The following is a 27468-nucleotide window of genomic DNA, read 5'->3' on the forward strand; positions in this document are numbered from 1 at the left end:
TTGTAGGAAACCCATCCCTTTTTCCAGAACAGTTCTAACACACACTCAATAATTTATTGTTAACTTAAACTCTTCAACTTTCCTTAAACTACTGTTTCTTCTAGAGCAATAAAGCACAAAGTATTTATGCCCCAAAGACATTAAAAAAAAGACAAAAAAAATTAAAAAAAAATAATCCCATAGTTAGCACTTGTAGAAAGGGGAGATTTATGAAAAAAAATTATCTTAATTTCTGTTACTAAAGTTTTGGTTATCTTTATAGCAAGTAAAACATACAAATCCCTGTGAAGATACATAAGACAACCTGCAGAAGTGGAATGTGAGCTCTAGGGCATCATATTAGCATGCAAGGTGACATCTGAAACAGAGCAAGCCTTCCACTGAATTCTGGAGACCCCATGGCTGCTTAACTCCTCTCTTGCAGTAGAAAAAGACATGCCAGCTTGAATTACAATCTTCAACTTGAAGATTTTTACTTGAAGAAAAGAACAGGAGTAAGTCAATTGAAAAAAAAAACCAATCAACCAAACAAAAAGACAGGTAGATATGGTCAACTTCTGCTCCAGGTGGCCCTTTCAAACTGAGCACCTTCTGTCTGAGCTATTGCAGACAGTCTCATGACCTTTGTAAAAATCTAAAAAAATGTAAAAAAAAAAAACCCACAAGCACAAGGCTGGAAAAGCAGAGTGTAACATGGGTAAACAGAACTTTCTCCCCCATTATTGCTGAAAACGTGAAAGACAATCCTGCAAGTCAGCTTTCAAGCATAGTCTGACCCCTAAAATATCAGCTTGCTATTTGAAGAAGCTGCTTGTTCACCGCATTAACAGCACTTTTACCTCCCCAAGTTCTTCATGACTCTGTTCTAAATAAGTAGTTTCCTTGACATCAATTGGTTCTGGATCAATGTAAGAATCATCCTGTCGCTCTGATGTGTCACTATCACTTTCTTCGCTTTTCCCCAATCCATCATTATCAGATTCCTCGTGGTCATGGTCATTTTCCTTATCGGATTTGTCAGAGTACATATCTTGATCTTTAAAGTGATGCCTTTCAATTTCACTGTCATTTAACCTACCAAAAAAAAGAAGAAAAAAAAAGGAAAGCTAAATGAATCTTCAGCTTCACACAATTTCATGTTTCTAAACCAGGATCTTAATAAAATACACACTAAAATTGCCAGTATAGAGCCTGATATGGCAGCAACATCAAATTCACTTTGCTGCAGACATATAAAATGTACTCCTCTCACTGAACTGTCAAACACGGCAAGTTTAGAATAGTTCCATTGGAAGGGACCTGTAACGGTCTTCTAGTCCAACTGCCTCAGCTCTTCAGGACTGACCAACAATTAAAGCATGTTATTAAGGGCATTGTCTAACTGTCTCAAATACTGACAGCCTTGGGGCATCAACCACCTCCCTAGGAACCCTCTCAGTAAAGAAACATTTCCTAACGTCAATTCTGAACACCCCCTGATGCAGCTTTGAGCCATTCCCACGAGTCCTGGGAACGGACACCAAGGAGAAGCACCTCCCTCTCCACTTTTCCTCCTCAGGAAGCTGGAGAGAACAGTGAGGTTGCCCCTCAGCCTCCTCTTTCTCCAAGCTAGACAAACCCCAAGTCCTTTAGCCACTCCTCACAGGACATTTCTTCCAGCCTTTTTACCAGCTTTGCTGCCCTCCCCTGGACTGATTCGGGGACCTTCACAGCCTTTTTACAATTACGGAGCCCAGAACTGCACACAGCACACTCAAGGTGTATCCAGTGCACCCCAGAGCCACGCAGTGCTGGGGTCTCCAACCACTCCTCTCCCAATTTACACTTGTGTCCAGTCTTACTCTGTCCCAGCTGCAGAAGCTGACATTTGGCCTTGTTAAATTTCATGCCATTGATGATTGCCCAATGCTCTAATTTATCTGGATCCCTCTGCAAGGCCTCCTGTCCCCTCAGAGAGTTAACAGCACCTCCCAGTTCGGTACTATCATCAAACTTGCTAACAAAAATACTGAACGAAACAGGCCCTGGGACTGGGCCCTGAGGAACACCACGGGCAACTGGTTGCCAGCCAGATGTAGCCCCATTCACTACATGCCCCCTGGCCCTGCCCTTCCGAGCTACCTCTCCGCTGAAGCGAAAATTGCTTTCACCTTTCTTCTCCCGCTCCTGCCAACACCATTAAACCAGGTCTGCAGGTTTTGTTGCTTAGATAGTTAAGCATACTGAATACTCTCAGAATACACTATGACCAAAGATCTACTTAATTAAACCATAAATTTAACAGTTGCGGCTAACTGCTGTAATTATAATCTGGGCCAGCTGCTGATATTAAGCTACTATTCATGAGTACAGGCCTCCAGCTGAACTGTACGCAGCAGCTTCACTGTTTCCATGAGGTAAAAGAAGGAGCAAAGCTGTAGCAGAGCCTGCTTGGTCACCTGTATAGGGCCTTGAATCTGGGCCCGGGGCGGTGACGTGCCTTTGCTGTGCTTTTCTCAGACGATCTATGTCAGAGAGAATTGCATTTCTCCCAGTCTGGGTCTTTATCTCAAATACAGGAGCATACTCTGTACAGCAGTACAAAATTCCTGCCCACACAGAAAAAGCAGATGGGCAGCTAAATGTTCCCCGCTAGGAGGATTTACCTGAAATAAATTTACAACCACCTGAAAGTGCATCAAATTGGTAGAAGATTACTGAGAGAAACTGTGCAGGCTTCAGATCCAGTTATTTCAAATAATGGACTAAATCTTTTCTATTTTCTAATACACTTTGGTACCACAATTGGAATGTTTGGAAACACCATTTGTTCACCATGCTTGTTTAATAATGTATTTCTACAAAAGCTTAAGCTCCCCAAAATCTGGCTGAAAGTATTTATTGAAATAAACTGAGTTACTCAAGGGCACTCAGATATTACATACCAAGTGATACCAGATAATTCAACTTATGTGCATTTCATTTTATATAATAGTAGGGTGAGTGAATCATTATTCAACCATCCGATGATTCAAAGCTGAGACATGCTGAAACCAATTTAAATAAATATGATTATTAATTTCTTTAACCAAAGAACAGCAACTTATGTTCACATCTAATGACTTTTGTCACATGTACTAAACTACTTATTTTAAGGTGAAGCTAATATGAGATCAGGATACAAAGAATTAAAACTTTAATAGTTTAACTGAGTACTTAAACTTACTGATACGATACTCAACTTTGAGTTCCTTGAGCCAAACCTCCCTCTGTATCCACCTTGCTGGAAAAAAGGCGTTGTTTTTTGTTTTATCCACATAAAATATAAACCACAGTGCAAATAAGACATACAAAGAGAATTCAGGAGCAAGAAGAACTGCAACCTTAGAAAGAGATTCTCCCTGTGAAGAAGTTACAACTACAAAGTTCTGCCAAAAGGACAACCAGGTTTAGCAATTCATTCACTTACGGTAAGTTTTCTCCACTGTGCAAGTTGTTAGCACGAAGCAGACCATAGAGAGACACATGAGTACTGTCTGCTGAAGAGTTCAAATCATGTTCTTTACCTTCTCTAATCATTGTACGTTTAAGCAAACTTGAGCATTTCAGTGCCAGCTCCAAAGCATCCATCCAACACCTGCCTAAAGATAAATATATTGTTAGACTAAAACTTAAGAATTAACTGAACTACACAACTTCAGTTTCCTAATTTCACAATCCTGGGTCTGCTTACATTGCCTTTGAAAACACATTTCAGAGTTGTTCCATGTTACATACACTGGATTTTATAATCTGACGGAGGCAGAAACAACTCACAACTACCCAGCTCTGGTACAATGGATGCTTCAGGGTAGGATAAGCAAGGTAAGTCATGATTCTGTTCCAGCATATTCCAGCATTTCTTCCTGAGTGCAAGTATGGTTCTGCCCAGGCCCTGACTGTTGAATTCCTCCAAAGCTGCCTGCAGCCCTTCTGTCATTTTGAAGACTAAGTAACTGCATCAGTTGGTAACATTTACTTATGTAGTACAATTACAATGTGGAAAATGATCTCTGATAGCATATAAATGCCATCTCAATATAAAATAGCAGATATTCTTTTTTTTTTTTTTTTGCAAAACCTAAATGAATTTATGTGTTCTTTCCATTCCTTATTTTTTCCTTTCCATTTATCTAATCCATTTTTCAATACAGAAAGCAATTTTTTATAGTCCTATTTTTAAAGACGGCAGGAGTATGCTTAATTAACCAGTAGAACGAAAGCAGCTGCTAGAAATGTTACAGTCTTAAATTTTGTTTCCAGTTGTAACCTTTGAAGATGGTTGCACTGATGGTGACCACCACCTTCCCAGTGATTAAGAGAGTTACAAAACTATATTTTAAGGGAATTTTTACTACTGGAACTGTATGCAGCTGCTGTACTTTATAATACACAAGTGCTTCCATTAGAAAGAATGTCCACATTAGCACTTTAGAAAGGGACTAGTCTGAGTATTTAGACATACATTAATATAGTTAAATCTGAACTAACCCCTTCCCCCTTCTCTACCCAGCCAGTGCAAGACAACTGCAAGGAATTCAAAGACAGTTTCTGCAGGTCAAAGTTTTCCTTTAATAACCATGAGAAACTACTAGTACCAACATAGCTTAATGCACTAAGTTAAGGGAGAACGTTAACAATGATTAAACTGCAATCACAGTGCTGCAACAGATGTGGTAAGACAACTGAAACCATCTCTTTCTAATAACTAACTGCTGTCACTGCAGAAAAGCACAAATATCTATTTACCATCTGATTCTGAAGCGGCTCGAATGATCAAATAACTGCTGGGCAATGGCTGAGTTATAGAACCAACTGCTTCACCTTTGGGACCCTTTAAATACACAAAACAAGCAAAAGCATCAGATATTTTATTCACTTTTACAGTTTATCATTCAACATAATAACAAGCTGACACACTGCCGGGCTATTTACTGTCACTCAGCAACATCTAATGAAGACATGAATGGAAAGGTGGACAGCCCTCTTTTACTGGATTTCTTCTTCAAAGACTTCATTCTAAGTATAGCTCCCAATTCAACCCCACTTTAAAAAGAATGGTCTTTGGGATTAAAGTAATTTTTGTGTTTGGTTTTTTTTTCTTCTTGTAAATCATACTTGACATAATAACTTCGAAATGTTCTGCTGATGCTACTTATAGCAAGAAAATAAAAGCATCAAGAGGAATGTCATGGGGGAGTCACCCTCACTGTCCAGTGATTCCTGCAGATGGGTGTAGAGAGATCACAAGGGACAAGCTTTTCCTCTTCAGCTAAGTATTTCAGCTGAAAGCAAGCAAAAGAAAAGACGTCTGTGGGGTGCTTTGAGAGACTTGATTTACAACAAATGCTGCCTCATGGAAAACCTCATTTTTGCACAGCAACTTGCTCTTCCCCCTCCAGACCCATTCGTTCTCGACGAGAGCAAAGGTTCCTATCAATTCCTACAATTCCAGCCACAGTTCATAGCACAGAGACACAAGGGCAAGCCAAATCCTTGCAGGGAATGAGAGGCGTTTGTCACCAATCCATTTCACGCTTATTTTATGTGACAATCTTTGGTGTCTCAGCAGCATCCTATGCTCCAGAATTGCCATTTTTGCCTGTCCTCAGAAGACAGATGAGTCCATCAACACTTAAATAAAACAGAAATAACTCCTCCCACCCAAACACTATGTATTGCTATAGAAACCACTCATCCTTTGCTCCCTTCCTTCTTCCCTTCAGCCTCTCCACTGATACAGTAAATTCCACAAAAATATTTAGGTGCCTAACTGCAGGCTTGGCATTTAAATAAGAAAAAAACCCAAGATGATGCTCGTGTCCATAAAAGACATTCAGATGCTTAAGTCTCTCTATAAAGGGTATCAGCAGAACACCATGACATATGGCCAAAAGACACACAGAGTATGTGAAATGCCAACGTTTAATTTTCACTATGAAGTTCTTCACATTCCAAATGAAAAAAAAATAATCCAAAAGACCTTTCCACTTCTGTCAAGCTTCATTTTGGAATAAAATGCTAAACAACCATTTTAAAGCCCCTTCAAAAAAAGTTTACCTATGGTAACTTTAAGACAACTGAGAGGCAAAGAGGGCTGTATTAAACATACTCGAAGCTATTGTTGAAAGCTGAGTTAAGCCTGCCTAACTGATGAGTTAACACATTTTGGTCTTGACCAATTTCCCCCAGAGCAGCCTAATGAAAAGCCAATACAAGGCTTAGAAGAGGGAACTGGAAAGCCAGCAGAAGTTTTGAGCAAAAGCAGATAAAGGCAGATATTTTAGAAGCAAGCAATGAAACAGCCAGAACGTTTCTGAGGGCAAGAGGCAGGTAACAAGGAGTCTTGGTGGCACTTAAATAGCAATACAGGCAAGCTAGTGCTGGTGTAAATGATGTTTAGAAACTCCTCAATAGTCAGCATAGACTAACAGCAACTTGGGTGTTAGAAACAAGGTTCCAAACCTCAGTCCCCCTCGGAGACAGAAAGGTGTGCCTACGAAAAGTCTTTGGTGAAGCAGTGTCATGGGGGATGAGGAGTTAGCGGGTAACAAGGACCAGGAGGGATAACCCCATGCACTCCTGGCCCCGAGGGTGGGCAGGCAGGGAAAAGGTTCCAATCTCACCAGGTCCCTGAGAAGGGGAGAGCACCACAGCACAGTGCCACGCCAGGCAGGGGTGGGAGAGGTGCTGGGACATGGCACAGAGGGGACTGTGGCACCATGGGTGCACCGGCGCAGTGCAGAGACCTCAGCCATCACAAATCCTCGAAACTCTCATGTCATAGGACATAGACTAAGGGCAGGCCTCTGCCCAGGAGATCTGCCCTTTAGGGTTATACTGTGGGCACGCAGGGCACACTACATTATACTTGTTCGGTACAAAGTAGAGATGAAGTGTAGTTTTGGTGTTTGGGATTTTTTTTTTTATTTTTAATGCAAGCAAGCTATACTTCCGTAGGTGCTTTGACAATACATTGATTGAGACAATGAATAATTTGCAGCTAATATTTAAGAAGGCTGACTTGTTTCGGAATAACTTATAACAAGCTCATAGATCTTCATTTCCTCTAATTGATCACTGTTCCAAAAGCACTGAACGTTTTTTCTTTGGTATCACCCATTGTGGTTTCAAAATCAATTCCCAAGATTTTAGTGTTCTGTACATGAGACACAAGTTTCCATTTGTTAGGTGATTTTATTTGAATTGTTTCTGTTCCTGCAGAATGATGGTACAGCTACTCCAATACAAGGTAATGGGCAAGTTAAAAATTCCACTAGATTAAAAAAACCTTTGAAGTTCACTTCCTGCAGAATATTCATGCCAATAAAACTCAAATGCCATGAACATTCAAAGAAAGCAATGAATGACTGATAAGCAGTCACACTTGACTAAATTTACTCATGAAAAATTATTCGCAGTAACTTTTTTAGCTATTGATTTCAGAAGACTGAAATGGCATCAGGACCAGGCACATGAAGAGGACAGAACAAGGTACAGTGCATCAGCTACCTCAGAGTGCAGGAGGAATATCAAAGACCACAGCAACAGGCTTAAGGGAGCATGTGAAGTGACTGGCCACAAACTACTGCAGAAGGGAATTTGCAGTCTGTAGGAAGGGCACACTATGGGAAGTATGCTCAAGTGAGAAAATCTCCTGCAGTACTTATACCTGTGTAAGCATTTCTTGCAATGTCATCTTCCTGCACTGACTGCAAACAAGGCTCATTTTGCCTTAGGCTCCTGGCTGGTTCTGGTAAATCTACTCTGTCAATCAGTCAATTGCGATTACACTTACAAAAGTTTGTCTCATGATAATAAATCTGTAATTAAAACTTTATAATTGACTAGGTAAAAAAAGGCAGAAAAAGGTTTCAAACTTCAAGGCCTTTCATCTAAATAAATTCAGTAATTCTCAACTGCAAATAGCCATACCAAAATGAACAAACGCCACTCCAGCTCTCAGCACATTTAGAATGGACAATATCAACTTGTTCAGGTTCAAAATTTGACCTACCTTAAAAAAGTAAAAATCTGGTGGGGCATGTCCTCTAAATTCTAAATATCTAGTTAAAAAAACAAACAAATCCATTTCTCATTGCCAAGCAATAAAGAAATATAAGACTGATTTGTCATCTTCTGCAGACAGGCCACCACTCTGCAATCTATGTATACATGATCATACATAATTATAGCACATTAACACCAAACCTTGTAGAGCTTTGAAAAAGGATATGAAGTTTGTGTTCTGCAAATGTGTGATTACCGCTAATTAGTGAAAAGTTCTCCTAAGCAATATTAAATCATTCCAAAGCAACTACAATAGATTTGATCTAAGTTTGATAAATTTAGGTAACATTAATAATGATGATAACTCAGAAAGACCACAAACAAACATCAGGAATTATACTAGCTGACTGACTTCCCAGTCTGAGATAAGACAAAAATCAATGCAGCATTTTCTATACATGTGACAGTACCTCTATATCAATTTAAGATTCAGAAGATACAATCTCACAATTAGTAGCTATCTTAAGATGTATGTTGCAGAGGGTATAATTAATTTATTATGATAAGGGTCCTAATAATGTACAGTAATTTCATCTAAAGGAAGATGTCATTTCAGGAGGTAATTACATTCACTTGTGCTGTGCTTCCACACCCCCTTCTCCATATGCAAACACAAAACAAGGACTACAATAGTTTGTTTACTGGATCATAAACAATGAACAAACATTAGAGATTCTTAAAAGAAACAAGTAAACCTTTTCTGTGCAGAACACACTGTGCTTTTCAACACTTGCAGATAAGAGCTACTCACAATCTTATGCCACGTATGACAAAGCAAACAGACATCAGAATTGAAGGAAAACATTTATCTTCCTAAAACTGTAGCTGAAAAGGAACACAATTGGCTAACATGTTACAATATAAGCTATTACTGCACAAGCAAGTCATTCAGATTTCTACTCTTACAAGCAAATTGAGTTACACTGACATTTTATTACATGAATATAGGGTTGGAAGCCAATAAATGTTTATAACACATCTCAACTCTTTCACTTTGGAAAATCACTTCCCTCCTAAATTCCCAGATTTGACTGATGTAAAATAGAACATTATACACTCATTCCTTCTGCTTACATGATTGCTAGTGATGGCATTAACCTCTTTAATGGCATCCCTCTGCACACCACACTTCTGAAGCTATTTAAGTATAAAGAGCAGCACAAATCGAATACTTTTTGTGATGAAGACGACTAGATGTTAAAGGCTTATATTCAGAATAAACAAACCATTAAAGTTACAACAGAAAATGCAGTTCATCTGTTTTAGGTTGCCTTTACTCATAGTTGGCTAACACTAGTCATCCATTAAGAACCATATATGCTACCACTAACCTTTATAGCCCATATGGACTGCTCCAAAGGATGAAAAAGTTTGAAGCAAAAGCCATCTTTTTTAGAAGGCCTCTCAATGAGTTCACAAGCATTCAGGAGCACTGTTCCTACCCACTGGCCATTTTTGGGGGTTTTGTAAACAAGCAACACTCCCGGCTTCAGTACACACCACAGCTTGGTCCAGCTTTTCAAGGTACCACGAATCTAGAAGATAAATAGTTACAGTCGTATCTCAGCAAAGCCAATACCAAAACCATCTTCCTTAACAAAATGAAAATTAAAATTGAAATTATTTATAAGGCTTTATTTCAAGCAAAGTTTATTAGGTCTATCAAAAGTTTATCCAGGTTTATCAAAGACAATCCTAAGGTACAATTTCAGTGCTCAACCTTTTTTTCTTTCTTGAAGAATACTTACTCTAAAAATGGGTATACACACATCCAGACATGGGAAGTATAAGAATTCATCTGAAACCTTCATGAATTTTCCTATCTGAAATATATTTTATCACTAGCATGACAATAGGATAATCTTTGGAAAGAGAGCTCCTCTGAAAACAGGACATCTGATAAGAAAAACTGGATATTCACAAAATAACTCAGATGTATGTGAACTTCTTAGACAAAATCTCTTATAACAGCTGTTAGCTTCCACCCATATGTGAAATACAAGATCTTTTGAAGTCCCTGGATTTGCAAATTTGATTAGACTGCTTGCATCAATTCTGTCAACTCTGGATATTTTAATTACTTCTGTGTCTGCAGAACTGAATGCCAACTTGACCTCTGAGCTATGTTTTGGCCCATTTACATTGATTTTTGCAAGAACTGGAGAAACTTTTTCCAGACAAACTACTGTTTGAAGCTAATTATAAAAATGGGTAACAGATCTTTTTTTCTTGTACAATTTCCAAGGAATATATTTACAAATTTAAGGTATTATATACAAATATATAAACCACACTAAAGCTGATGACTGCTGCTGCTGTCTTTGAGAAATCAATTCCTCACCTTTTGTACCATTATTAGAGGGCAGTTAGTTCTTAAGAGAGGAAAGGAAAATTACCAGAAATACAGAAAGAAATCTGTATTCGATTACCTAATATGACTGAACCATTTTCACTATTGTTATGGATGTAACAGAGCTTCAATTCAAAGTGTAAAATAAAAAGGGCAAAAGAACCATAAAGCCAAGTTGTCTGCAGTTAATGGCTATACACACAAGATGCATATGACTACGGTGACTGCAGTAAGTGTGAGTTAGGTTCCTCTCTTATTCCCCTAGGATTTGAGCACAGAGACCCTGGGATGCAATTAATGGCTGCTGTGCTTGTAGAAAAACATTAACAGCAAGTAAAAGACAGAGCCTTTTCTATTCTGGTCAGAAAGCAGCAAGCAACTGCTACACCTTCAACTCAGGTTTCACACTTGGATTCTGACCTTCAACCAGTCAGCCATAACAATAACTGATGGGTCTGTGATAGTGCTAAGTAACTCTTTTGTAGCTCTCTTCTTTTCTTCTCTGTAATTTTTCTTTTGAACCTGTAAATAATAATAAAAATATTTACAATGCCACAGCCATAAGCCAGCAATCAGAGCACAAAAAGATACTGATCAATACAACCTGAGGAAAAACCTACTAAATTCAATTTCCAAAACAGATACAAAGTAGCAGCTTTAAAACACAGTATTCGACTTCAAGGTGTGAACTCTTTCATGGTCTGTTTCAAGAGCAGCTATGACATAACTAATTTCAAATTCTTCTGCAATTTGCTACTGAGGACTTTAAAATCCTGTTAGAATCACAGACGGAAAAAAATCAACCAAACCCTCTCCCCCGCTTCCTTTTGTGGTGTAAAGTACAAAACTGTATGTGGGCTAGATTAAGATTTATAGGTACATTATCTGATCAGTAGTCTTTACCCACCAATTCTTTTCCATCCCCAGTACAAATTTGCAGCAGTGTATCTTGTCACAACACAGGGGAAAGAAGGCAGTAGAAAAACCACAGGTACTGATTGCAAATTGTAACTGATCATTCAGTTGGTCATTTCATTGCCTGTAGGTGTCCTGAGGACACTGCCAACCTGAATTATCCTATAATCTTGTGCCATCTTAAAGATCGCATTATAGAAGCCCATACTCAAGTAACAGCACAATAAGATTTGAAAAGAATGAACACCACAACTTCTCACAATACTTAGGTCTTATCACTAGTTGGCATTTTTGTCTTCTTGTTAGAAAATATGTTAAAAAACTATGTGACTGCATTTATAGTCTATGAGAAGTTACATGGAAATTAATTCACCTTGAGAGATTCTTTTTTCGTAAGTTTGTTTGAAGATAAAGAGATGTCCTTCTCAGAGCCATTGAAAAGCTTGGATTCAGACTGAAATTCACAAAACACATAATAAATAAATGACAGTGACAGATGCAAGGATATGTTACTATTGCAGGCACTTTAGAAAGTGTTTGAAGCACACAGTTATGTTTGTAAGGTTCCCATTCCCACTCACTTCTCTATTGTTTCTCCACTTAATAAAAATCACCACCACCATGTCCCACAAAAAACAAACCACAAGTGGTAACATGAGCTGTTGACCACCTATTTATGGAGTTTTCATGGAGCTTCTTTGAATGGATTGCTACAGAGGCACTTACCCCGTGACCCATGGAGGAAAATACAGCCTCTTCAATCTAGCATTCAGTGCTCTATAAATCATCAGAGTACAACTGACCACTGATGGCACTCATTCTGCTCCTTCCTCCCTAATCCCACACTCTGATTACTTCGCAAGTCGTCTTTGAGAAGCTCACAGTGGCGACAGACAGGGTAATGAGACTCAGTTTTGTTCATGAAACCCAAGTCCTTGCTCATGGCAGGACAATATGCTGCCTCAGCACCACATGATTTCTCCCCTCCTACCTCTCCCCACTTCTTGTAAGGTTCAAAGTTTATTACTTGGCATCTGTTGCCTACTAGTTGAAAGGGAACTAAAGCCACCAAATATTCACCTTGGGATAGAGCTTTAAAAAAAAAAAAAAAAGTATCACAGAGTTATGTCATTCCTACTGCAAGACAACACTGAGTAGGTATCCACTATATACAAGCTTCAGATAAATTACAGAGTTGCATTTCTTTGTGCACTGAAACATAAGCCTGATGGACTCAAAGTTCCTGCCTAGTCAAAAAAAGAGAAAAAAATCAATACAACCTTCTAAACTGTGTAAATTCAAGGACAGTTTATGAAAACTGCTTCTCTAGCTGTTCAACATTTATGACCAGTCATTTCAAATCTCAGACCACAATGCAATAGACTTTCACCAATTTTTTTATTTTGGAATACTATAAAATGCCCGTAAAAAATATGCAATTTTTGAGAAAATTGACTTGCAGTAATAAAAACAGTGCACTTGAGCACTCTTAACACACAAGTTGCTCAAGCCAAAGAAACAAAAATTAAACATTTACAAGAGGAACAAAGCAATTTAACTTTGATCCTACTTTGATGCTTTTAGTTCAGAACTAAGACTTTACAGGAGTTTACTTAGATAGGTAGTGCCGAAGATGTGTGCAATAACTGGCAAAAAGTAATTTTATCTCAAAATCATTTCAACGATAAGCAAATATTCTCTACCTTCCATATACATCTCGAAAAAATGAAGGAAACCTCTTCATTTTGTGTTAAAGATATATTCTTAACACTCAAAATTTAGCTTTAAGATAAATGTAAAGCCTGAAATTTAATTCCTCTGTCTAGAAGTTGAAGGAAATACAGTACTTCAAATGTAATAACAGAAGAGGAAAAAAATGCTTATCACTGTCACATAAGAAGAGGTAATGAACTCGTTATGCAAGCTATAATGGAGCAACTTAAGCAAAACGTTCATGAATATTCTAGTTGCTCACTAACAGAAAGCTAATGCAAAGTAGAGGTCATGCATATAAAAGCCCCAAACCTCTATCGCAGGTTACAAAACCTCATTTTCCCAGTATCTCAGATTTAAAGCTCACTAACCTAACACTGAGTCAAGGTCCACGTTTACCTGTCCAGCAGACTGCGAGACAGATGAGTGATTTGTATGTGTTTAAGCTAGTAACTTTCTCAGTGTTACATCCACACAAAGTGGATGGGGTCAAAATTTGAAAGATGACAACATTTTAAGAGAACCTACTGCAACTCCCAGTGCGGTACATTCAGTACCATGTACGGGGCAAGTCACATCACTGCTTTTTCCATCCAGACAGAAAGAAGGGCTGCTACTTCATCCCCACTAGCTGTGACAGACAGTTACCACCTCCTATTAGCCTGAAGTTTATTTGTGGGTTATAAAGGAACCACTAGTCTTATTAAGCCCCACATGCGGTATTTGCAAAAATACAGATGAAGAAAAATATGTATTAGGAGAAGCAGGAATATTGGCCTCATCTTTCACAGCAGAAAGATACAAAAGCAACAGCAAAGCACAGAAAAACTTATGATCCTGGAAAGGCAAGAACCAAGAAAATTACATATAAGGAAAAGAAAAAAAAAAAGGATAGTCAAAGATAAATGATTAATACAGTCTGAAATAAATCCAAGTTAAAAGAGAGAGTATTAACTTGATTTCCAAGTAAAAAAGGATTTAGAGGTTTCTGGGCCAACATAAATATTTCTATCAGAAGCAAGCTGGACGGTAAAGAAAGTTTCCTTGATCTCCCTGAGAAGTGAGGCTCTAGGATGCAGTAAAGCTGGAAGATTCAAAATTTTTTGATTCCAAGTCAGATGTAAGACACCAAGAGCTTGAAATGCTTAGCTACACACCACAAAACTGCAGCATCAGCTGCAGAAACTAATCTGCTCACTCCAGTGCAATTCTGATGACACCATTTAAACAGGGAAACGCTGCTATAATCTTGTAAGTCACTTTCACTAACTTCAATATCTCCTTAATGTTTTTCTCTAAGGCTCTGACACATGAAACACCACAGAAAAAATTTTGACAAGACTTCGAGTGCAATCCCTCTGTCTCCTAGGGGTGCAGCTGCCTGCACCAGGCCAGCTCTGACAGACAGCAGTGCCAGCCTTGCAGCAGAGCTATTGCAAGAGCTGTGCACGAGAGTGGTAAGAAGCAGGCTTCTCCCCCGTTCCCCTCGCCAGTCAGCTGTGTTCAGCTCTGGTCCTTGCCTCCTCCTGTAGAGAGCTCACGCCTGCTGCACCCTGACAATCTGTTTAAGTGCCTGTTACCATATTTGCCTCTAAAAAAACCAGCGGACATCCTAGCAGGAAACAGAAGAAACACACAGCTGGGTAATTTAAAGCCTTTGAACTCTACCCTGTCGCAATGTCTAAATAAAACCAGTAAACTTAGGTACTCCATTCAGCGATCAAATGATATACAACATCCCCCCTCTGCAAAATGCAGCCTTTCCCTCTTCTCTTTAATTTTTAATGTGTTAAAAAGAAAGAGACAGCTGTTTTATGACAACACTGAATTGAAAAAATCTTTTTTTCTGGAATTCCACATTCTAAATACATAAATATTGCCAGATAAAAATGCAGTACATTGACATGCCAGGCACTTCTGCTGACCAAAACGTTCAAGCACTTTAAAGAGTTACAACAGGCTAACAAATAAAGAAGGTTGCATCAGAGTGGCCTACAATGTCCTAAAACTGACAGGTTCTATAACTGTAACCTACAAATTTTAAAGGATTTGGGAAAGGAAAAAGATAGCTATGGTAGATTTTTCTCTATGCTGCTACAATAACTTTTTTACACAAATTCTGATCCCACACCTACTATTTCAACACGATCAGAAAAGAACATTTTATTCTCAGTAAGAGCACTGGTGCAAACTACTTGTGTAAATAATTGTGATCAGAACAAAACACAGCTCTGGAGAAAAAAGACCTGGGATTGCTACATAAAAAGAGCCTTCTTGGTTGCCCAGGTAGTTCATGTTTTCTATCTTTTTGAAGTTTAGCCACCACAAGGTGATACGGTTTTGGTGGCTGCAGTGTCCATCTCCCAAGTCCACTTTGGACGTTCTCAGTTTTCACTGCATCTCAGTGAGTTCTTTCCTTCTTGGGACTACACAATGATGATTATGGATTTCCCTGGCTCCTGCCTTTTCCATTTCTATTATCAAGACTACCACAAAGCATAAACATGCATAGCAATTATACTTCGTTTAATATTCTACTAAGCATGCTTTCCTTTGCACTCTCATTGCCTCAACAAAATGGGCCCTTATACTTAAATTCTGAGGTACAGACAGGGTAACAGTACACTTAGCTATGTTTTATTCTGGCAATTTAAGCCAATAAACTGAACCTTTTCCAATTACAGTTTCCTTAACATTCTTATAAGCAGATTTACTACAGCTCAGTGAACAGCCTCTTCACCGACAGCTTAAAAGGATTTTAAATTCTGTTCTGTAGCAAGAGTTGGCCTTCACCCATCATTACATTTGGCGAGGCAACCTCCCACCCCAAGATGACAGTGAGAAGACTCCACATTACATTTTCAGTATTTTGAACTGCAGATTTTCACGTAATCTTTATCTCTTACTGAATCTGAAGAATACAAGTTACATGCATTTGCATTTAATAAAAAATGCAGAACTCCTTTACACACTGATATTTTCCAGCCAGATTAGAAGGTTGCTTTCCTTACCTTACTTTTTGACATAGTATGTGCTGTATCCTCCTTACTTTGTGACACATCATCTTTCCCTTTGTCAAAACCTAAAAGAAAACACAACATAGTTGCAAATGATTTGAAGACATTAACATTTTATGAGATGGCCTTTGCAATAAATTTGCAAATTGTGTTTAGCATGAAGTGCAAGCAAATCAGATTATCAAACAACATATACATACCAGCTAGCTACAATATAAACTAATTTAATAGCCACTAAGAGGCAAGAACAGTCCCCTGTATTTGGATGGTGCTGCACCCAATCCAATAGCCTAACAAACCGTAAATCTGGCGTGCAAACTTTTGTCCTTTGATCTTCTCATGCTTCACTATCTGCATACATGCATGCACAGAGAAGAATACTAAATAAAACAAACCTTTTTTGGTTTGTTCTTTTCTGTAGCTAGAAATAATTGTTAAATACCACCTACATGAAAACCAATCTAAAACACTGATTAAGATCACCAGTCAATTTTTTGCAAGAGAATGAAAAAAGTTACTTATGTTAAGCTTGAATTTTTACTTTCAACTTGATGCTGCATAAGCAGAACTACAAGGCTTTATATTAAGACAGTCGTCAAAATTCCACATCTATCTTCTGTGAATGACTCACAGTACAAACGCCACACTTTCCCAGTATCCAAAAAGCAAAGCGAGACAATGGCTGTAGCCAGTATAAGTGTGCCAATGGAAAAGGGAGTCACAACTGGCATTAGTGCTGCTGTGCAGCTGCTATGTGCTACCGAACATATACTGAGAACTTAGCATCCTCTCAAGGAAAAATACTCAACTCTGGCTGCAAGACAACATCTCAGTGATCCATTTTCTTTAAAGAAGCTGGTGGTAGCATAAAGCTTTCATAAACAGAAGTAAAACAAATTCTGCAATGCATTTATCTGAGTAAGTAAAAAAGCCATCATTTGCGTGCCCTCCAGGTAGAAGGCAGACAAATACGAGTCATACATGAATTTCAGTAATAATACACACAGCTGAAAAGCCTTGCATGTCTCTGACAGCGGCACCCTAGAGCTTTAGCCCATGAGAGGGCACTACATCAGCAGATAAATTGCATAAATGGACACCAACAGCTCTTCTGAGCTTCCCTTTGCATGCATTCAGAATGCTTTGAAACAGAAAATGGTACTCAGATCTCTAAAATAAGATTTATCAGAGAAACAGTTTGATTTCACATTCTTTCGGAGACTGTGTGTATATGTGGGGAAACTATGACTGTAACAAAAAAATTATTAGCGCTCTGTAGCAGTGTTGAGTAGTTTGTTCAGAGCAGGATTTTAATTTTTTTTTAATTAGTATATTCACCCTTCCACTCTTACAATACCCAGAAACTCTAACACAGAACTGATTCATCTATTAGAAATATGGATCTTGAGAAGTTTCACTGAGTTAGAGGCATTAGGTTGGTCTTCCAGTTACATGAGAAATCCAAGATTCTTCTTAGTTTTCATCGGGTAATCAGTCTTTTGGGTTTTTATGTTTATCACCTTTTGCAGAGATCCTTTTTTCAGACCAGATTTTTTTTAAAAAAATATTGCAATACAATTATATTTCATGTTTACCCAATGTAAACCTTAAATGTGTTTAAAAAAACTTTTATGTGTCTTTATAGAAGCCTTAATGTGCATAGTTCATTAAACCCTTCCTTTTGAAATTCTTCCAACCCATCTGTGATCGGTTTGTTCAGCTGATGAAAACCTGTAATGCAGAAGACTATTTGACCAGAGGGAAGAAGTAGGTAGACAGGCACAAGATCTGTAGCACTAGGGAATACAGAAAAAAAAAAAACATCCAAAAGGCATGTCATGATCCAGAAGCCACATTTCCTAAATAACATCAAATACAATAGTACATTTTCTACAGTACCAGTCATCAGGTGCTCAAACAAAACAAAGGTTGCTTCAAGCCTTAAGAGGACAAGACCTGCCTCAGTTAACAAAAAAGTTACTAAATTTGATGCCAGTCTCAGGCAGTCAAACAGACCAGAACCACAGTAATGAGGTTTTCTCCTCACCTTCATACTCAAAAGAAATGCCATGTTAGGAACCCAGTTCCACCAAAAAAGTACTGCAGGCATTTTCTAATGGCTTTCCCATTTTTACTTATGTAGTTATAGGCACATACAGAACACTTAGTGATGGGAATCAACAAGGAAGTACTAAGTCAGGCTTGCCGTTACAAAAGGGAAAGCTGTAATTCACAGCTTGCTTTCTAAAGCACAACATTTTTAAGGGCTTTACATATCTATATCTAACAAACATAAGTCTTTATTTCCATAACCAAACTTTTCATCAATACCAGCAAGCAGAAATGAGAACTGAAAGAACTACTCTGACCCAGAGAATCAGACACAAATACCAAAGTTCAGTCCTGTTTCCATGATTTTCACCTCCTGGCTTCCTGCGTCTGGAGCCTGAGAGGTGTGCATGCTGATTAAATAAACATGCCACCATACTCACTGTTCCCTTCCTCACCCACATGCAGAGCAAAGGGCTGTTTGAGGGGTTTGCTGGCCGACCCAAATCAGGGTACTGCAGACCCTGGAACGCCTCTGCACTGCTCCATCTGGGTCTGTGAGGAAACCCAGCCACTTAGCTTCACATCCCACCCCACCCCACTCGTAACCTCCCTCTCTGTAGAATGGCTATGCTCACTCAGAACACACACAGAAAGCTTTTCTCCCCACGTGCTGAAATGTATGTTAAAAAATAAATCATTATTCAGGTGCCGATCCAGACACAGCCTCCCCCACTGTAAGGACGCATTTTCCAAGGAGCCTCTGTTAAGATGGAGAGATCTCAATACCATAAAACAGTCTTACTTCTTCTAACAAAAACAGTATGATACTAAAACCTGCAGGGAAATTTGTACTAAAACATCACAAAAAGCTATATATGGGCCCAAGCTGAGGACAATATCCATTTTGCCTTGGAAATACTTGGTCAGGAAAACAACAACAGAAAAACTATATTCACAGAATCAACAATAAGAAATATTGTTTTCTCCCTTCCTGCTACCAGTTATGAAGAACAAATTTCTCTGTGGATTTCCGACAAAGACAACAGCAAAGCCAAGAAGGCTGTGCCCCTAAATGATGCTTTGTTGTTGCTGGTTCTTTGGTAGTTTTGTTCACTCCAGAGGTACTGACAATTGCACCACAAAAAGCCATCGGACAGTGTCTGGAGCACAGACTGCCAGGGTATGAAAGACTAGAGGTAGGATTTAATAACAATAATGTGTTACAAGTTTTTCAGTGTTTATCAGCAGTGGATTTTGGCTTAGTATTTTAGCTAACTTGCTGTTTCCCATCCTGTAATTCAACCAGGAACTCTTCAACAAGATAACCTGAGCTCACATTTCACAATGTAGAATTTCAGGTGTTGAAGATGCAGCCTCTTTCTGTAACTTCCTCTCTATTAAATCTCTTGAATTTGTCTATCATTTTCTACCTAAAATCATGAAAGCAATCTTCAGAGTTAGGACACAGCGAGCAAATGCCATTTGAATCAACCTTCAGAGCTGCAGATTGAGCTCCCAGTATTAAGGCAATTGCGGATTTATTTATTTATTTTTAAAAGTATTTTTATTTTAAACACAAGCTCCACTATCATAGCCTCTAAAGCAGTTCTGGACATCAGGGATTGTGTTCAGAGCAACACTATGTCTTAACAGACTTTCTCCCAGTGTGACTTTCCATGTCTTAACATCAGAGGCTCCACAGGCTCTGAAAGCTGATCCCAACTCCAGTACAGCCAGCCACCGTTCATGGTATGACCTTAGAAGCCAACGAAACTGTCCATTAGTATGTTCCTACAGTGAGCACTCGGCAAGTACTTCAGAACTTGCAGGTGGCAATCTACGTAAAACCTCATTATAAGCTTTCAGACAGATGTGAGAGCTTGACAACTTGCATGCAAGTGGATCAACCAGAACTCTATACATGCAAGATCAAAGAAAAAAAACTGAACAGTGCTTCTTTAGAGACTGAGCTGGAATACGCAGTCAATACCAAAAGGAAAAAAAAAATCCTCCGAAACATAGTCTTCAACAAAAGATGAGGAGTAAATATATTGAAAGATTAGCATTAAAGGATTTCTAGCTTAAAGTCTGTGGTAAGGGTGCATTTAAAAACAAAACTCTTTAATAAAGATATTTCAATTTTGAAGCATAACACAGGTATCATTCTTTAAAGTTGCACCTGCAATCTGTCCCTTTACTCAAGACTGAGGGAAGAGGAAAACCCAAAAATCGAACACGTAACATCTCCTACATCTCAAATACCGGTTTTGTACCTCTCAACAAATACCATCTGCAGTTAGGATACCTGAGAAAAATGCATCAGAAAAAACATGTTACTTTTTCATGTCAGATCTATTTTATCCAAAAAGAATTACTATCCACTGGAGGCTTGTTTTCCAACAAACAGAAGAACCAGTTAAAAAAGCAATACAATGCATGAAAAAATCAGAAACAGCAAGCCAAGCAACAATATAACTGACTTTCAAACGAAAAGCAAGGAACAGCCTGATTTGACTAGCGACGTGCATGTGCAGTTGTGAAGAATGAATAATTGAGCTGAAAAACTAAATGCTTCTAGAAGAACTATGCGCTATACTTAGTAGGAGATACCAATACTGGTGTTATATAATAAACACAGAGAAGAAAAAGGAAAATTCTTTCTGAAGAACTGAACAAGTTCAAAAGAAACAATAGTCTTTTTAACTGACTGATTTTCAAGAGCTTGCTGACAACCGGGTTTTAAGAATACAATCCCATATTAACTAATTCAGATCCTCCATGGATTTTGAAACTGATGTAATCAGAAAAGCAAGCAAAGTTCTTCTACATATTTTCTCACAGTCATGTTTGCTTTTGCAACCACCATACAAAATAATAAACAATAACCAAAGCTTGTCCTCACTGTAACATGTAACTGTATACTTGAGTATCTCTTAGACAGGCAATAACTACTCCTTGCTTAAACCAAAATGAAAAAGTATACCTTCCAACATATTAAGATTGTTTAAACTCGTCAGACATATGGAAGATTCCAAAAGATAAAACATTTTTTAGTTATATGTTGCCACTTGATTTTTTTTTTTTTTTTTTAGTGAAAACTGTTTTCCATCTGTTCTGCATTTTAAGAAGTCACTCATTGCCCACTTACAAACAGCAAACAGCTTTAATGTAGAATTGTATACAGGAAGGAAGCAAATAGAAAATGAATCACTTTTTGTTTCAGTAATTATCAGACTACACACTATTATTTTAAAGGTAGGAAGGATATGCCTAGTTGCCAACTCCGCGCTTTCAAGCTTTGAGATCTTTACTTCTTGAGCAGTTTGAATAAAACTCAGTGTTAGATTTTTGGTAAAGACTAACCATTTCATGAAGTAGAGTATAAGGAGGTGTTATAGGTTAAACCACGAAGTTTAATAGAACATGGTGTCCCAAGCAACTGCCCCCACCCATCTGAGCCTGAATATGCTGCTCCAGTGATGCAGAGCATTCCCTAACTGCCAGCCCGCAACCCTCCCCATGCACCCCAAACCTTCTCCAAGGCTTCAGAGCCAGGGTTTACAAATTCAGTGAGCTATTCTGCAGAAGGCATACAATAAAAAGTGAAAACTATTTTATTGCCCTGCCCTGCCCCCAGCATTGCGGCCCCATGGGACTATGCAACAAAGTGTGTATGTGCGCACACGAAAGACAAATCACACATTCAGAGTAATTCTGGTAAGAATGTACAATTTCTACAATGTTCCCTTTCAGGAAGGGGTGACCTTGTAACACATTTTCAAGCATCCAAGTTTCCTGAAGTAAACGGCTGAAATTCAGGTACCTATATCAGAAGAGCACATTATGGACAATGAAACTCTAGAAATTAATTTCAATATTCCAGTACTGATTTTCAGTAAACAACAAAACCGAGTAAAAGGAGATTCAGGCCCTTTCTGGTGTTAAATGTCTTAAAAATCTTACACTCCAAAATTTAGCAAGGCTATGCTTTTAGCCCTAGCTCATTCTACCCTGTCATTTTATGCCAAACCACCGATGACAAGCATGTAGATTCTTCAGTAGTTACAGCTAAATTAAAACCTTCTGCTGCACATACTATTTTAAAGCAAGTCCATTGTGTGTGGAGGCAGTGGAAAGTACAAGGGAGGAAGGCATATTTAGAAACCACATCACAGAATTTCAGCCATAAAAGCCCAAACAACCAAAATAAATATTGCAGTCAGTACCAAATACACAAATGCCTTTTGAAGAGAGATTTGCTGTGGTGTAAGCTAACTTACTCAGCTTGCCTATCTGCACATCTTGCCACTACTAAGAGCTGTTATCTAAACACATACAATCAATGTTCTTTCTGATTTCTACCAAGATCTCAGTACGTTACTTTCACTCAAGCTGAAAAAATTGAGACAGAAATTATATCCTCTTCCGTACATTTTAAGAAACGCGAGACCAAAACAAACCTGGTAAAGCAGGAGAGAGTTCATTATATCCTCCAAATGAAGCATTCCGGATGAGCTTTCGGCCATCAGCTCTTGGAGAAAAGACAGACGAAATCCCAGCACATGAAGAAAACCTACGTCGCACTGGACCCTCTTCATTCATGAGTTAAGCTGTTTGTGTAAGGATTATGTTCTCTGTGAAAGCTGGTTAGCATTAGCTGCTTGGAACAAGGGTGTTGCAGTAACAGCCTTTTACCTCACATTCTGATGAGTAAGATACAAAAGGAGAAAAAAAAAAAAAAAAAGAAACAAACGAAGGGCACACATGAAAAATGCGGTGAAGAGAGGGAGGCTGCCAAGGCAGCAGCAAGCCAAGCAATACTATACTCCTCTTGTCAAACCCATTAGGACTCTTAAAGCAGAATGGCTTTGCTTCAGCTCCTCTTTACAACAAATACCACATCTCATTTTTCACATCTCATTTTTCAAGTCTCAGTTGTGGTCCTACTCATCTGTACTTTCTAAGCACACAAAAATGGCAGTTACGTAGGTTTTAAAGATTCCTTAAATCAGTTCTTTTTCCTGTTAGTCTTCCGAGTCCCAAATTTACATTGCACAAAGCACAACTCGTGAGCTATGAGGCTTCCCTATTTGATACTGTGGTATGCTACAAGAATCTGAAAAGGGAGCCAATGTTTTGCATTACACAGCCATGTTGAACTTTCCTGGTTAGGCACTTACCTAGCTAGTTTTCATCAACTGATTGGTGGGTTCTGCATCTTCATTTCTTACTTTTATTTAAATGGTGAGGTGATAGCTTTTTCTCCTCTAAGATTGTGCCGTATTTATATATACAAATGAGCCTGCCTCCTGGAAGAATTGCAACAAATAAGCTCCACAAAAAGGGTTTTTTATTATTAATGTCCCAAATACTTTATGCAATGAATAAAACACTTAAAGGAACCAATTAAAATTTTAAACACAAAAAAATCCCAGTAAACTGCGCTTCAAGACTAGAAATCAGCTGATCCAAACTGTTCTTGCTGATAGCTACCAGAATAAAGTCAAATAAGCTCTCCCTAACCTCCTTCAGCCACTGCTCATTGGACTGGCTGCTTCTTTGCCCTGCCGACTAGCCTGCGTGGCCAACCTCTTCCATCTGTGGGACTTCCTTCCCATCTGACGCTTCTCTCCTGATATCATGTGCCGCACCTCACCTTATTTCTGACAAAATACATTTTGAAACCTACTCTGTTTGCTGGAAAGCAGAAAAATAAGGCACTAAGAAATGGCTTGAAAATAAGAACTTGTATTCTCCCTTACTCCATACTATAGGTCCCCTCTTCTTACAAAGTGAAGCACAACCCACAAATTAAATCAATGATATTGTGAATTGCATTAATCCTCAAATAATATTGCTTACTCCAGCTGCTTATGCAAAGAAGCGTACTATTTGCAGCTCAGTAATTTCAGCTCACATTGGCTCAAGAATAATACAGCAGACTGAAGTATTTTATAACCCCCATAAAAGGTTTTAAGTGTGTAGAGTGTACATGCATTATTACCTATAAATACATACACTAAGACACATATGATTATGAAACATAGTAGCTTCCAGGATGCTATTAATCACAACAATTTCTTCATGCCTCTCAACAGACTAATGTCCCAATATGTAACATGGAAAAAAGATGCAAGCAAATAACCCCAGTGTGAATCATCAATAGAAACCATTATATTCAATACGTAACTTTCACTTCTTTAGTACAAGAACTGAAAAACTCTATTCACTTGAGCACAGGGAGGGGGAGAAACTGGATGAGTTTGTCATGTATTCAGGCCTGCCTCCATTTATCCATTACTGTCTCTCATATTTCTCTCAGCTGAAGCAGTCCTTCTGTCAGATTCCCAGAAGGAACAGAAAGAGCAACTGAAAAACTTAACGAGTGGAATGGTGGGTCAATGAGGAGGAAATGCAAAGAGGGAGAACACCACTTTAAAAAAAGAATAATTAAAAAAACAACAGAACGCTACACAGCTCCACATCACTTCTCCAAATCTATCTTCTTAGCTACAAAATACCAGCTACCTCGGTTCAAGTCTCTACAGAATATGCATTTTCTTTTTTCTAATTAAAATCAAGAAAAAGCAGCAACAGAAAAACTCCCCTTAGACAGAGAAGGAACTTTATCCTCTCATTACAGACCTATCTTGCCCAGTTAATGGGCCTGTTATCTCATCTTTCAGAGTCAGGGCTATGACCCTACCCAGGAACATTGCTGATGACACTGGTATCAGGACATTTCCATGCCTTGTACCAGAACAGCAGGGTCACACAGACTAACAGGAGGCTCCACCACCAGCCACCTGCACCGCTTTGCCTGCATCTGGGTCCAGCTGCTGTACCAGCCTATTCTAGAGCCACTACCGAGCACGACTGCCTGCCAGCCTACCACGTTCTTCCACAACAGTCTTCCCTGCCACATTACGTTCAAGTTACTAAAAAGTGGCTAGACATCCAGTGGTTTGATGGAACAACTTAATCCTGAAGGCCTTCCCCCTATTCCTCTCCACGCCCTCGCAGAACCCACATAGCTAAACTGTAAATGAGAATGAATTATAAACTTCTTTGTCCTTCCTATGCCCTTTTCTTTATTTAGAAGCGAAACTGAAATCTTTGGGTAGATAAAATTAAGAATTTCAATATGGATACTGTTACGTTTCCCCCCTCTGAAGCTATCTCCCAAACAAGGAAACCGATACCTGGGCATTCTGACTAAGTATCTTCTGCTTTAACTCAACAGCAATACAGGAGAGGCAGACTCTGTGCCTTGTGCCAAAATATGACTCTGTCTTACCACCTCAAGGGAGAGGGAAAAGAAAAAAAAAAAATAAATCTAATTTAAGATTCCTTCATCTTCCTCCCCCCAACAACTCTTCATATTTTACTTAAAACCACAGTGGTAAAACAGTTAATTACATGGTTTGGCTGTAAAAATTCACTAGTTCTCCAACTTTTCAACAGCTTGTGATTTATTATGTCTGCTAATACTTGTATACACATGCTCAATTGTTTCAACTACTTCAAAGCAGTATATGTTGTTGGAGAGACAGCTGACATGCAACCAAAAGGTTGTTAGATCAAAAGGAACCTGTAACATTTAATAAAAGTGAGCATTCTTTTCCATGGCATGATCCTAAGCTGAAGTTCATTGTAACTCTTGAGCGTCTGCCTGCGACATTAAAGGGGTTTCTGCTCTCCGCACACTCAGTGCCCAAAGCTCTTAGAAACCCTTTCACTTCCTTACAATAAATTTGATTCCCGAAGACACAGAGGAAGTGTCTTTTTTAAAAAAAAAAAAAATTAAAAAAAGAAAATGTAAAAAACCCAACAACTTTTAAGTAGTTGGAAGTGCTTTTATTTGCGTGTTCTGTACATGAAAATGGAAAAGTGCACTTTATTAGCTACCACATTAGACATGCACACAAAAAAAAATAATAATCCTTTTTCCCCTTCTCCCCTCGCTGAAAATCAATTCAGACAGAATAGGTCAATCTACTCATAAACTAGGATTAATACCATCCATTATGTGATCTTACACTAATGTCCCAGGAAGGCTTCTATCCTTTTGATATCGGTTCCCAGTGCCTTAATAATTGATAGACTTAGAAAAAGTAGTAAAATACACAGCTTGGAAGTTTACATGGTTTCAAAATATTCACAAATAGAACTACAGCCAAGTCCAACTGCAAGAGTCAGACAAAGCTGAAAAGCCCACATAAACAGTAAAGTATCTGCACTCTCGCCTAAATACACTGTGGCACACACCTCATGCACCTGTACAAGAAAAAATAAGATTCCTCAGAACAGTACTTTATGAAAGCAGGTACTAGACTAAATATGCCACGAAGTGAGAAAAAGTCTCCTGGCTTCTCTGTTTTATATAATACCTAAATCAGCAGGAAGAAAAGAAAAAGAAAAAAAAAAAAAAAGACTGAATTATTTAGTCCATCTATCTCAGTGCAGGGGGAGAACTCATTCTCAGTCAAACTGTTGAACATCTCTTTAGAGGAGGAAAACTTAACTGTTTTATATATTTTTCTGAAGGGAAGAATGCATTTCTCATTTCAGCTACTCAATCAGAGCTTCTTCAGTAGTAAGTGCTGGCTGAAAAACAAATCATAATCCTGTGCTTAAGACATTTTTCCAGGATACTGCATGGGACAAAACTCAAATCTCCACATACAAAGCAAAGGCAAACAGAAGATACATGCAATCCCAACAGTACACGAACACTTGTAACAAAGCCTGATTTCATTTTTAAGACATTTCTCCAATTCAAAATATTTACAGCTGAAAAAAACAGGCTTTTCAAAAAAGACCTCTCTGAATTGTACAGGTATGAATTTCAAGCATGGAAACTGAACTCAAATCAAACATATTCTGCACTATCCAACAGGAATTTTAAATATCACAATCCTTTTTTATGTAGATTTTAGAAGTTTAAAATAATGAACACATCATACAAACTGATACTGATGCAATAATACAACTAGGAATATATCTAGTGAGACAAAGTAAAAAAAAAAAGGTACCCTTTCCCTTTAGAGGTATACAAGGAAAACCCAAAGCCTTCTTAAAACCAAAGTCTGTGAAAGCTAGAGGGAGAAGAAGGGGGAAGGAGAATGGAGAACGTTGCAGAGAAGACAGCAGCTTTTTAGACTTGCCCTTCAAGTCCAACAATAATTTGCCCTGGCATCTCGACAATGCCATGTTCTCCACTAGAATTCTACCCCCAGTCCAACAAAAGAAAAGGTCACAAATAATTGTCTACATGCAGTACAAACAAACTCTTCGCAGCACGCAGAAAACAGAAAAAGGAAAACACCAGAC

The 27468-nt window shown here is 38.5% G+C and overlaps 1 protein-coding gene across 10 annotated transcripts in view; it reads right to left on the reverse strand.

Moving 5' to 3' along the window:
• OSBPL8 (oxysterol binding protein like 8) overlaps nt 1-27468 on the reverse strand; it is a 93499-nt gene that overhangs the window by 15657 nt on the left and 50374 nt on the right. For 6 of the 10 annotated variants that reach the window (XM_040593934.1, XM_040593933.1, XM_040593940.1 and 3 more), the window contains 7 exons: nt 16078-16148; nt 11727-11807; nt 10859-10960; nt 9420-9623; nt 4768-4852; nt 3449-3620; nt 840-1074 (listed from right to left, as the gene is read on the reverse strand). In XM_040593934.1, coding sequence (XP_040449868.1) covers nt 840-1074; nt 3449-3620; nt 4768-4852; nt 9420-9623; nt 10859-10960; nt 11727-11807; nt 16078-16148 — 950 coding nt within the window. Of the gene's footprint in view, nt 1-839; nt 1075-3448; nt 3621-4767; nt 4853-9419; nt 9624-9836; nt 10371-10858; nt 10961-11726; nt 11808-16077; nt 16149-22595; nt 22839-23315; nt 23445-27468 lie in introns of those variants that run through there. The other 4 variants (XM_040593938.1, XM_040593937.1, XM_040593935.1 and 1 more) reach the window with 3 other exon arrangements.

Source organism: Falco naumanni, chromosome 5 (genome assembly GCF_017639655.2).
Source record: "Falco naumanni isolate bFalNau1 chromosome 5, bFalNau1.pat, whole genome shotgun sequence".
NCBI classification, from domain to species: domain Eukaryota; kingdom Metazoa; phylum Chordata; class Aves; order Falconiformes; family Falconidae; genus Falco; species Falco naumanni.